The 13,105-nt window shown below is 56.7% G+C and overlaps 1 protein-coding gene across 5 annotated transcripts in view; it reads left to right on the forward strand.

Annotated features, from left to right (window-relative positions):
- The window catches only part of TNS3 (tensin 3), a 188,128-nt gene that overhangs the window by 73,927 nt on the left and 101,096 nt on the right, over positions 1–13,105 (forward strand). For all 5 annotated transcript variants that reach the window (XR_013829912.1, XM_079932350.1, XM_079932348.1 and 2 more), the window contains 3 exons: positions 7,366–7,478; positions 7,574–7,634; positions 8,474–8,549. Coding sequence is in view for 4 of the 5 variants with exons in the window: in XM_079932350.1 (XP_079788476.1) it covers positions 7,366–7,478; positions 7,574–7,634; positions 8,474–8,549 (250 nt within the window). In the remaining variant the exon portion in view is untranslated. The remainder of the gene's footprint in view (positions 1–7,365; positions 7,479–7,573; positions 7,635–8,473; positions 8,550–13,105) is intronic.

Consider the following 13,105-nt stretch of genomic DNA (forward strand, 5'->3'; position numbering starts at 1 on the left):
TGGCTGGGTCTGTTTGTGTTCAGACCAGAATGTCTGGTGGATGTAGGACCCACGGGTCAGAGCTTGGCCGTGCCCTGGCCATCCCACAGGGCATGTGAGCTGCCTGGGAAAAACCAGCATTTTATTAGTGTTACAGTTAAACAGACCCTTGAGCTATTTCGAACTATTAAGTGTCATTTCCTGGTTGAGCAGTTTCCAAAATGGTTACATTCATGTGAGCCCCTCTGTGAGACGTGAGGGTAAACAGGGGCTAACCCACCCCAAAACTCAGCGTGCACCGGGGAAGGGTGTTTGCCTCATTTTCTTCTTTTTCTTCTTACTACCTACTGCAGCATTTTTTTTTTTTTTTTTTTTTTTGCGGTACGTGGGCCTCTCGCTGTCGTGGCCTCTCCCGTCGCGGAGCACAGGCTCCGGACGCGCAGGCTTAGCGGCCATGGCTCACGGGCCCAGCCGCTCCGCGGCATGTGGGATCCTCTTGGACCGGGGCACGAACCCGTGTCCCCTGCATCGGCAGGCGGACTCTCAACCACTGCGCCACCGGGGAAGCCCCATGCTTCAGACTTTTTAATACCATTGAAGGAGTGTGGAAAAAGGGAAACATCTCACTTTAACGTGCCCATGGTTCTCCTGCATCATTGAACGACGGAAGCTGTAGTATTTACATTTTATGAGGGTGGCATGGGTTAATTTTTGCATTCTGAGGCTAATCTCCCCGCACCCACAGACTAGGGGAATGCCAGCCCGCCCAGCGCCTGCATCGGAAGACGCTTGCCACCTCGTAATGAAGCGGGTGAGCGACTGAGTGAATGTATAAGTACCTCTGGAGGAATATTTCAGACCCGGAGGATGTGTGATGACCGCATTTGTGGGGACAGGCACAGTGGTGATGGGACCCATCGCCGTGGTCCCAAATGCCCACAGGGGGAGGGAGCGTTGCAGGGTGTTTTAGGACTGAACTCAAGAAACCATTTTAAAATCCATCTTGTGGTGAGAGCTTGGGTTTGTGGTCCAAGAAGTTTAGAGCCTCAGCAGTAAGCCTCCTCCGCCCTTCACTTAATACTGGGTTTAAGAGCTCGAGAGGCAGGAGGTCCACTTGACAGGCGGCAAATTCTCTGTCACTCTGTGCCTCACTCCTAAAAGCCACCGAGCCATTGGCCTGCAGCAGCCTGGCCAGCAATGGCCCATTGGAGGTTGCTCGCTTCCAGCAGAATTCCTCCGGCAAGAGCGCTTCTCTCTCCCTGCACCTGCTGCCTTGAGCAAACCCCAGGAGCAACTTGTGGAGGCCCCGAGGTAACCTCCTGCAGGGCTGCTGAGCCTGCTGTGTCAGAGAGGCTCCCGTTAACTTGGAGGCCCTTTCACTTCGATAAGTAATTAAAGAAAATCCTCCTCCAGCATTAGTTATCATCAGCATCATGGAAGTGATGAGTTAAACAATGAAATTCTGACCTCCTTTCCTTCTCCGCTTTTCCTTTCCTTCCACGAAGGAGTTGGGACAAGTGGGTCCCATCCCTTTGGGTTTAGTGGGGAAAATGACAGGTAACCGGCTTTTTCTTGGGGACAGCAAACCTCTCCTGAGGGTGTGTGGAAGAAGGGAGCCCAGGGAGGTCCTGGGCGGGGGTCATTCCTGTGTCCCATGAGGTAGAGGGAAGGGAGGCCAAAAGTCTGGGCATGCAGACACCAGGATTGGATTCCTGGGTGTTTCTAATTGCTGGAAAGTTCCCCAACATTACAGCATTATTTGGGTTTTGATATTTCTGTAGTTTTTGACATGATGCCTTGAGTGTCTGAAAGAACCTTGAACTTGAAGCCAGAAGGCTGCCGAGAGAGGCAGATGCGCAGATCCTTCCTCCGAGGATGTGTCTTTGAGGGAGTGCGGCCGCTGAGGCCAGCAGGCTCCCTGTGCCTCGTCCACTCCGCACGTCCTCTTGCCCCGGCTTGCAGGGCGGGCTCGAGGAGCGGGGCCATCCCTCAGCGGGTCGCCTGGAAGAGGTCTGAGGTGTGTTATCCTTCCAGCCCGGCCGGGGCGGGGAAGTGCCGGGGAACGTTAGGTAACCAGCGAGCCTGGGTCTGGCGCCCAGGCCAGAGCTGATGGGGCCCTGCCCCCGTCTCCCCGCCATCCGTGCTTCCCCTGCAGCTGTAGCCACTCTGAGTGTATGGAGGTGACACCGGGAAGCCTTAGGGAGAGATGGGCCGACACAGTGGCTCCTTCTGCTTACAAAAGTATCATTTCACACTTGTTTTCAGGGATATTTAAGCGTATGTCAAGTACAACTCACATATGTAGGAAGATTTAGGGAAACTCCACATGTAAGTTTCTGCTTTGGAAAGAGGTTATAAATAATGCAACGAGCAACTGCAAATTTCCAGCTGCTTTGGAACTTGAAGGAAGCGTGTGCTCTTCTGTTAGTGCCCTGCCAGCTGCAAGCTTGGTTTCTTAATCGTACTTGCTAGTTGCGATGAAGTGGGGAAAACCTCATCCCCAGGGATCTATTTCCCTCGAAAGAAAGAAGAGCACAGCTGGGAGACAGGTGAGCTGTCTGACGTGTGTGGCTGTGAGAGCTGCGCTGACCAGGGAGGACTTTCTGTTTTGGGTAAGACACTGGGATGGGCTTTGAGAGGCCATCTGTCCGTTCATTCGTACACACCTTTCCTTCAGTGCTGTGGGTGAATATCACATAGACAAGAGTTGACATTCATCCTTGCCACACTTTTCTGGAGGAACTAATTGTGGAATCCTTGCCTTTGCTCTTCTTCCCTCTTATTTTCAGCCGTGGCCTGAATTGTTTTTCTTTGGGAGTGATGGTGGCTCTCCAGGTACTTTCCTGCCACACGGGCCCTGTTTACCTGTCCTCTCTCTCCCACGGTGCAGGCGGTGGCTAGCTCCACTGCTGACTGCAGCAGCAATTACGGCGTATATTAGCAATGAACTTTGTTGTTTTTATCGGGCGTTTTGTATGTGGTGTCTTTGGGACTTAAGAACAACGTTCTCTTTTCCGGGTCACGCTCGGATGGCCTGCAGCAGAGCTTCTGAGCCTGCTGGTCAGAGGGACCGATGAGGGTGTGAAAGGGTTCTGGGAACAGGAGGATGAGGCCACGCCAATGAAAAATTCTTGAAAAATGTGTTTTCCCATACAAAGGTTTTCTTTACTCTTCCCCCATCACACACACTCATCGGTGGTGCATAGAGGGGAGATAGGCTTAATTTATGACATTGAGTGTCCCCTCACCCGCTGCCATGAGCCCCCAGGGGGCCAGGAGTGCCCCTTGGGCTGAGGCCACAGTCACCGGGGGAGCCAGGGCCGACGGCTGCTCAGCTGTGCGATCTGGAGTTTCGGATTTGCCGGTAGTTGCCTGCAGGCCCTGGAGGAAAGCCCCGGAGATAAGCAAGGGGCCTGTGCTGTCCCCGGTGGCCATGCTGACATGCCTGGGTGCTCGGTGGTGGGCTGGGGTCACAGGTGAGGCACCCCCAGGCTTACGTCCGGCTCATTTATGTCCACCGTCAGCCACAGAACTGTACTCATCACAGCTGGAAGGAAGGGACAAGGGTGCTGTCTCCACTCTGTCCATATGCTTTACAAAAGTTAGTACCTATAGGACCCTTGTCACCTGTCCCTCTCTTAGGAGGTGGATGGTGGGGTGATGGGGTTGGCGTGAGGTTTTCTTTAAAGGCTGTTCTGATCTCAGTCATGCCGCTAACGAGCCTTATGGTAAACTTCTGCAGGATCACAAAATCCAGAACTTGGACTCAGAAATTGTGCTTGTATTGCATCCTATGAACAAGCACCCAAAATGACTTTAGCTCCACAAAGGTAGGCAGTATAATTGCTGGAAAGTAGCGCTTCATTAATAGAAAGTGCCGTGAAATATAAAACAATTTTATATTTTTTCCTTATCAAGGAAGCATGTGAAGGAAGAAGTAAGTTGCATTTTATAATAACATTTGACGTCTTTGATTTACCTAAAATGGGAATCGATATAAAGCAGACTTCTCTAAAGGGCAGATGAGAAGGGCTTTTTTGCACTGGTTCCATGATGGACTGGTCAGGAGGGCAGGCGTCCGTGTCTGGGTCCCAGGCAGAGGACTGGGCACTCCCTCCCTTCGGTCCCTAACCCCATGTGAGGGCTGGCCCTCGTCTTCCGGCTCCTTCTTCGGGAGCTTGCAGGGAATCAGCATTCTTCTGTGGTCATGCCGACACGCCACCTGATAGAAGCACCTTCTCATATCCCCTCTGGCTGCTGGGCAACGGCGCCGGCCAGGCTGTGTCAGGGCAAGGGGAGGACCCTCCACGGCTGCATCAAAATGTAAAACGGAAACTGACCCTCACCCCCCTCCGTGATGCCCGGTCTGTGTGCTCGTGGGTCCCTTGGATGTCCAGAGAGTGAAGGGCCACCTGAGGTCAGTGTAGAAGGAGCGAACGGCCAGGCGCCCACAGAGTGAACACAGCAGCCGGGCCACAGACAAGGCCGAGGAAGCGGGTTGTCTGGTGACCAGTGCTGGAGGAGGGGAGACTGCTGTCCAGAGCAGGTGGCGACTCATGGCCCCAACTCAGCGTCTGTGATCCCTTTTCCTGTGCTCGTGACCCGGCGGTGGGGAGGGGGTGGCCGGAGAACCCAGAAATCTGCAGTGCGTGGCACTTAGGTGATAAAAAGTAGCTGGACAGGTCACCTGAATATTCTCGTGTCTGCACGTCTGCTGTCGAGATAGAAGATAAAATGGGAAGGCACGTGGGGCCATCTGGTGGCCAGGCTCCTGCAGCCACGGCCCGGCCACGTGGCCTCCCGGGCCCTCCAGGGCTTGCGTCTGGACTCTGTGACTTGGGTGAGGTTTTGTCCTCTTCTGAAAGGGAAGAGCTGTTTGCCACCAGGAAAACTGAAACACCGGGAGGGGCCCCTAAGCTGAAGTGAATGTTCTTTTCTAACATTTTTTTCTAAAAGGATAGATTTCAAGTAGAGTTTTTAAACTTTGGTTTTGAAATTTCCTAGGAGATTTCTCTTGTTCAGTTTCCTTTGTATGCAAAGTCAGCTGCTTGAGATAACGGACTGCATCGGAATTGCTGGTGTAAATTCGATATTTTTCAAAATGTAGGTGTATTTGACAAATGACATTGTGTAAATTTAAGGCTTACGGGGTTAATTTGTTACATTCACGTATTGTCATAGATTGCCACTGTAACCGTACTTAGCACCTCTGTCGCGTTACAATAATTATCATTTCTTTTTTAGTGGTTGGGATAATTAAGTTATATCTCTTAGCAAGTTTGATAATTATACTACAATATTTACTACACTGGGCATTGTATCTCTAGGGCATATTTACTACTTACTGCAAGTTTGTACCCTTTAAAATTTCTGTCCTGTCCCCAAAGCCCCCGGCCCCTGGTAACTGCCATTTTACTCTCTGCTTTTATATGTTTGGCTGTTTTAGATTCCATATATTATGAGTGATATCATACCACAAGGAGATATCACCTCACACCTGTTAGAATGCCAGTCATCAAAAAGTTAAGGGGCTTCCCCGGTGGCGCAGTGGTTGAGAGTCCGCCTGCCGATGCAGGGGACGCGGGTTCGTGCCCCGGTCCGGGAAGATCCCACATGCCGCGGAGCGGCTGGGCCCGTGAGCCATGGCCGCTGAGCCTGCGCGTCCGGAGCCTGTGCTCCGCAACAGGAGAGGCCACAACAGTGAGAGGCCCGCGTACCGCAAAAAAACAAAAAAGACAAGAAAAAACAAGTGGTTACGAGAACATGGAGAAAAGAGAGCCTGTGTGCACTCTTGGTGAGAATGTAAATTGGTGCAGCAACTATGGAAGGCAGTACGGAGGTTCCTTAAAACATTAAAAATAGAACTAGCACATGACCCAGCAATTCCGCTCTGGGTATATATCCGAAGGAAATGAAAACAGGCTCTTGAAGAGATAGATATCTGTACTCCTGTGTTTATTGTGTGTGGCCTTATTCACAATAGCCAAGATACGGAAACAACGCAAGTGTCCCTCAGTGGATGAATGGATAAAGAAAATGCGTGTGTGTGCGCGTGTGTGTGTGCATGTGTGTGTGTGCGCGCGTGTGTGTACACACACACACAGTGGAGTATTCCTGAGCCATAAAGTATAATGAAATTCTGCCATTTGTGATAACATGGATGGACCTTGGGGACATTATGCGAAGTGAAATAAGCCAGAGAGAGAAAAGCAGCATTTTTTTAAGCTAAGTAGGTTGAGCCTGACTAGCCTTCAGTCCTAGGGAGGCGGGGTGGTCCCTGGTCCTCCTAGTGGGGTGGACTGCGGTGGGCTGGCTGGAGGGTATAGAGGACGCCGTGCTGGCCGCACAGCCTGGTGATTCAGTGGACGCTTCCTTCCTGCGCCTGCGCGGCTCTGTGTAGTCATTAGAGGTGCACAGAGATGTTGGATAGGGTAGGCTTTGGCTCTGCTCCGGAGTCACACACTCCAGGTGGTGGCAGAGGCCGAGGCCAGGCGGCATCTGAGAGCTTGGCAGGTGTGTGACCACTTGGGGTCACAGCTGCCACCTTGTGCCCTGGGAGGAACCAGGGAGGCAATGCTTCCAGGGTACAATCTTCTCTCCAGGCCGCCAGGCACCCACGCAGGGTGCGGGGCCGTCAGCATGGCGCGCGAGGCTGTGTGTGGTGTTCAGAGAGAAGGCAGGTCTCCCGGCACACGGCAGACGTGCGCTCTGCCGCTGAGATGGGCCTTGAGGAGGGAGGGCACAGAAAAGCCGGAAGACGGGAGGGCAGTGCAGCTCAGGCGGGCTCGTGCCCTTTATGGTAGGGGAGGCTCTCACAGTGGGCTGTGGCATCCGAAGGCTTCCTGTGGGCTGGAGTGTGGACTCCAGCCTCCCACTAGGCTTCCTAGTGTGAGCAGAAGGCGGGGTGGGTAGGACTGAGAGTTGAGCCGAGTGACCTTCATGCCCTCAGAGGTGTGGTTTGGTTCAGAGAGCGCGCCCATGGGACGGCAGGTCTCTTGCTTTCCTCTTCTCTGCGGGGAGACCGTGCCAGCCCCGTGGCCCAGCCCTGCCTGGCTGTGGGTTCCGTGGACAGAAGCGATGCCACCTGCACTCGGGGTGCAGAGCGAGAGGCGCCGCGTGTGAGGGCTCACGCTCAGGAAGCACCCTTGGCCGTGCTTCCAGGTCATCGGCCACGTCAGCGTGCAAGGCCCAGAGACGCCCGGTGGGCTGTGGGCTCGGCCGTGCTCTGCAGAGCGTGGGCCGGGGCCTGGGGTGCGTCCACCCTCCTTGCTGTGAGCGGTTAGGATGGGTTCTCTCCCAGAAGTGCAGGCGGGTTTCCTCATTGCCCTCCGGCCCCACCTGGGCTTGGGAGCTGTGCAGGGGCCCTGAGCTGACTGCCCTTCGCAGGTACGTGCAGTTCCTCAGCGGGCTCCTGTCGGGAACGGTGAAGATGAACGCCTCGCCCCTGTTCCTGCATTTCGTCATCCTGCATGGGACCCCCAACTTCGACTCTGGCGGAGGTGGGTGTCTCCCACGGGGTGAGGGTCTCGAGACGCGCCGCCTGGCGCTGGCCCTCAGTTCCGCGTGTTGACAGCCGATTCTGCGTGTCTTTCAGCATGCCGGCCCTTTCTCAAGCTCTACCAAGCCATGCAGCCTATGTACACGTCGGGGATCTAGTAAGTGTGGCTGCTTTCCTGGGGGCCTCCGGAGGGCCCGGGGGGGAGGGCGCCTGCTCCCGGCTGCCTCTCCCTCTGGAGGGGTGGGGGGGGGGAAACCAGGTGAGCTAAGAGCAGGGGACGGAAGGGGAGCCGTGGGTGCAATGCCCCCGTCATCCTGCCCAGCAGGTGTCTCGCCGCAGTCACACAGTTGGCTCTGTGAAGGGACGTGGACGCTGGGACCTGGGGGAAGGAGAGGGCCCCGCACACCGTGTGGAAGTAAACACATCGGGGTCTTGGGCCAGGGCCACGGTGGTCTCCCTTTCTCTCCCCTTTGCAGTTTAGACAAAGGTCAGGCAGACATTTCCAGAATATGTACTAATTCTAGACTTATTTGCTTTTTTTGTTTGGAGAAGCGTTTTATGCACATCAATGGAAAATGAATAAAGGTAAAAAATGTTCTTAGCACGTGTCCTCACTCAGAATGAACTGTTATCACATGTCCGGACCCTGTTGGACCCAGGCACCGGTGAAGCTCGGGCAGCCTCCCCCTCTGCTTACCACAGAGGCTGCTGGCATCGGCATGCCAGTTCTCTACGCCGCGCGCTCCATCGTGCACGGGCCTGGGGCGGGCCGGCGGGCACTGGCTGTGACGTTGCTCTCAGGGCCCTGCCTGGCCCTGTTGGTTTTTCATACGTTCTTTGGACTCATTTTCATAGGAGAGAGTCTGAGGAATTGGATTCCTGGGCCAAGCAGGATAGTTTGTTTAATTTCAATGGTGGGGTTGCTTTTCTCAGAACGTATGCTTTCCATTAAATCATGAAATCGCGTAATGATGTACCTTCTCATTTATTCCAAAGCAACGTCGGCCCAGAAAACCAAAGCAGGATCTATATCGCCATAGAGCCAGCCCAGCTCCTGAAAGGGGACATCATGGTGAGTGTCACGGCCTTGCCTCTGCTGCCAGTAATCATACCTGGAAAGGTAAAAGCAAGTTCATCTTAAAGCAAGAACATGAACGCCGCCTCCCACCCTACCCCGGCCCCGACAAAACCCGAGGGAAGAATGGAAAGTCGCCTCTACCTTAAGGCAGTGGGTTAATTTTCTGAGCGAACCTATTTTAATGAAAGGAACAGATCAATTGGTAGAGCCGCTTGCTGTGTGCACCCTTGAAATTACAGTCCTAGCTCAGCCACTGCGCTTCCCAGGGTTCCACTTACCTGAGCACGGTGTGCAGTCTTAACATGACCTAGGCCTTCCAGGGCTGGGCATAGACATAAAATGTTTTTTTATCGTTAGTGGCGTAGGTGGGAAATACAGCTAGTGTATTGCAGCTTGGTTTATGACTGAAACAGTGATTTCTCCAGATAGTTTTGATTCTTGGGGCAGAAGCAACACCCTGCTCTGTTCCACCTTCGCCTTTTTTCTATCTTGAATATAAAAAAGTACATGCATCTAAAAAAAGAGAAATTTGTCTGAAATCAGGAAAACCTTTAAGGCACGTGCGTGCTTCCCGCGGGCACAGAATAGCTCTCCTGTAATCTGTTTGAGCCCCAGGACACCCCATGACGAGAAGATAAGACGGTTCACAAGTTGGCTTTTTATTGTTTTAAGTGGCTCGTCCAGTGTCTTTGAGGAGTCTCGTTAACTTCTCCTAATATTTTGGGTTTTCCACCCTTTCTTCGTGGTTGGTGCACTCCCGCCTTGCCCCATCCTGCGTTCTCAGGAAGGTTCTCGAAGGTAAAGATCCCGGGCACATTCACAGCTGACGCCCCCTTGGCGGGCTCCCCAGGGGGCGCCCCTTCCACCTCCAGGCCTCAGGGGTCTGTGTCCAGAGAGGCACCTGCAGGCCCAGAAGGCGCATGAGGGGGAATAAGAAGCAGACCAACCGCAAGACGGCTCTGTTTCCAAGTCAGCACGTTGAGCACTTTACAGTCATGGTCTTTCACCCTCTCCTCGACCTTGCGATGGAAGAGCCAGTATCCCGTTTCATAGGTGGGAAAGCCGAGGCGCAGGGTGGTTGCTACGTTTCCACGAGCCTGTTTTCTCAGCCACGGTGTTGCGCTGCCCCGAGGGAGGAGGGCTTGGGGCTGGGTTCTCCTTCCTGGCTCTGCACAGCAGCTCGTGGCCTCCCCATCTCTGTGGTTAGGAGAGGGGGGAGGGACGGGGCAGGGGAGGGACGCCCCTGCTCTTGTGCTTCTCTACCCAGCATGCAGCCCTGGCCGAGTCTCCTTGGACCTCCCGGGATTGTTGGGCAAAGGGCTGAGCACTTATTGGGCCCCTGCTGTGTGCCGGGCGCCAGCCAGGGCTTCACCTGGCTGTGACTTTTGTCGCTCACCAGCTCTGTCCTCTGGGTCTAGTTTTCCTCCTTTAAAAAGGAGGCCAAGAGACCCAGAGCGTCTGCGAGAGGGCGGAGCTGCTGCTGGGACGTGCGCCCGGCTGGGCATTGCCCCTGGTCTGGGAGAGGGCTTGGAGTCGGCATGGCCAGGCTGGGTGCTCCCTGGGGTCCGTGATGAGTAGTGGGCCGGGTCCCTTCATGATGACCCGAGGGAGGGGCTCCGCCTCCAAGAAAGAGCACCTGATTGCGGGCTGGTGGCTGCAGGGTCTTCCCGAGGCAGCAGGAGGTTGCCAGCCCAGAGGCCGGTGGTGGCGAGTCACCTCATCTGCCCCGGATCCCTGCCCCTCCCTCCTCCGTCCTCCTTCCTTCCCTCCTCCTCCTTCCCTCCCTCCCACTGTCTCTTCCCTCCCTGCTTCCTTTCGTACTGTTATTTGTCCAGAGGTCCCGTTTTGAGCTTTCGGAACGTCTGAGTTGGGCCCTAGCACAGGAAGGAAGGGAGGGACGCAGGGACGTCTGTGTCCTGAAGGAGCCTGGCGGGGGAGGTGGACGTCTCGCAGCTGGGACATCCAGAGAGCGCCACAGCGTGGGTCCTGTTGGCTGGGGCCAGTGGCTGGGGGGTCCAGCCGGAAGCGCCCTCAGAGGTGTGCGTGAGGCCCTGGGCAGGGGGTGCAGCAGTCCCCAGGCCTTGAGGATGACCTTGTGGGAATTACTTGTCCCAGGAGGTTGAAGCCAGATCGTGCAGGGCTTGGATTTTGCCGTCTTCTTTTGGGACACGTGGTGTTAGCAGAGCTCTTTTCTGTGTCCTAAAAATGCCCTGAATCACCCCTTGAGAGTAACCCTTATAGGACTGTGACTTAGAGAGGTAGTGAGAACGCGGGGGAGAAAGCCCTTGGTCTCGAGTGGAAGGAAGGAAGCCCTGCAGCTACGTACGAGCGACAGCAGACTGGGAGCTGCAGGCCCAACAGGGGCATCACGCAGCCTGGCAGGCTTGGGTCCCACGCCTGGGCTCCCAGCAGGTCTACGGCTTAAGGGGACTGGGTGGCCTCAGACGGGTCTTGTCCACGCTCGAGCCCCCTTCTGCTGCATGAGTACCGTAGGCGAGCGTCGTGGGGATGAGATGAGCTGGGGCAGCCGGCGGGGGGTGAGGGCCTCGCGCTGTGACCGAGGGCCCACTGAGGCTTGGCCTGGGGGTGGCCACCACCTCCCCGTGCCCCCGGGCGATCGCCTAACGCGCCTCACTGTTGTCCTAGGCCCACGTCGGCACCGCCGCCTGCGAGCAGGGTGCCTACCTGAGCATCACGTGCACCCAGCTTCAGCTGGGATGTGGTCTGAGCAGGCGGGTGGGGTCGTTCTGAGGGGAGCCAGGTGGGTGGTTGCCGTTTGGCCCTGGGGAGCTGGGAAGCGGGGCTGGGGGAGGAGGCGCTGGCAGACATGCTTGGACCCCGCGGTGTCCGCCAGCCAGTGCCGCTGCAGGCGCTGGGAGCCGTCCCCCGGCACACGGCGAGCTTGTCGAAGCCGGCCCTGCTGCAGCAGGGAGGCACCGGCCTGGGAGTTTGGGATGCGGTCGCCTGCACCGTCTGCAGATGAAAGATGGTGCCTCTGGGCACCCATGGCCACGTGAAAGGCGCCTGTCGCCGCGTGTGCTCAGCCCATGGCTCTTTTCAGGTATATTGGTAAGTGGCTTCGAGCCAGTGGCCAAACGGGACTCGCCCTTCCCTGTGCCTGCTTTGCTACTTCTCTGCGGGAAGTCCGCAAGTGTGATTATCAGGCCCTGCTCGAAAAGTTTCCCTTCCAGCGGACACTTGTGCGTCTGCTCGGTGCTGAGCGGCACATCCCGAAGCACCAGCTGCAGGTGAAGGCGTCGGGCCAGCGAGGGTTGGGGGAGCACCTGCCCGAGACCTCTGGAGGCGCACGAGGCCCGGGTGGGGAGGGTGAAGGGCGGACATCGGTGTGGCTAGGGGGCCGTCGGCCTAGAGCCGTCAGAGTGGGTGGACCTCTCCTCCTCGTACAGCGCTGGGAGGGGCCCTCACGGTCACGGGGGCACAGAGGTGGGGTGCGGCACAGGCCCAAGTGGGAGCAATGGCAAGAAGGCTGGTGTGGGCCTCAGCACGTGGGCTGCAGCCCTCCTCGGAGGTTCTGGGGAGGAAGAACTGGCCCCTCTCAGCCCGGCGATCAGGCCCTTCCTCCCCCGTGGGCACCCCTGCCTCTGCCTGCCCGCTTTCCTGGCCAGGTTTTAGCAAAGGATGGTTTGCGCGCCCTCTCTCCTCCCTCCGGCCGCATCCCAGGGACCGCGTCCCCGTGGCCGTCTCTGTGGCACTCCCTGTCACGTGGGCCCTTTCTCTTTGTGGAGCCCCTCTGCCGGTTCCCCTCCGGCTCCTGGCGGGTCTCCGCACTGCTGTCCTCTGGGCATCCGTCTCCCCCGAGTGCTGGTCCTCTTGGCCCCGTGTCTCTCTCGCTGGGTCCACACTGCCTCTTCTTCACTTCTGCCTTCGGTCCTCGGGCCTCAGGTTCAGCCCTTGGTGCCCGCCAGCCCCCCGGCCTCCATTCTGCTGCTTTCTAGGACCGTCCCCACCGGTTCCCCAGACTCCGCGTGGGAGCTTCGTCCTGGCGTCCCCTGGCTCCACTTCTCTCGTCAGTCGTGCAGATCCTCTCCCCACATGGATCCTGAATCCCTGAGCCCTGGCCCTCGCAGCGTGACCCCGTCCGAGCACGGCGTTCCGCAGCCGTGGCCCACCATCCTCCCCGCGGGGGGAGGAGAGGGTCCAGGCTCCCGTATGTGGCATAGGATCCCCTGGGTGTCCTGCGCCCTCAATCACTTAGCCCCAGAGATCCCGTATTATCTGGTTTGTTCTGCACACGGCCCCATGGCCCTTTCCTCTGGGTCTTGCTAATGCCTCGCACCCGTGTCACCCACATCAGGCACGACTGGGGCACACGGCTGTGCCCTCCCCGAGGCCGTGTTTGATGATGCGTCGTGGCTGGGTACCTCGTCTGCCTCCCTAGTGGGTGCCCAGCCCTTGAGGCAGGCGGCTGACTGGTCCCAGCCTCTCCCGAGCCAGTAATTGTGCTCCTCAGGGGTGGCGGCTCACGCTTGCTGGGAGCCAGGAGGGGACCCTGTGCCCAGTGTGCCATCGTCCCCAGCTGACTGCCCAGA

Source organism: Stenella coeruleoalba, assembly GCF_951394435.1.
Source record: "Stenella coeruleoalba genome assembly, chromosome: 9".
Lineage (NCBI taxonomy): Eukaryota > Metazoa > Chordata > Mammalia > Artiodactyla > Delphinidae > Stenella > Stenella coeruleoalba.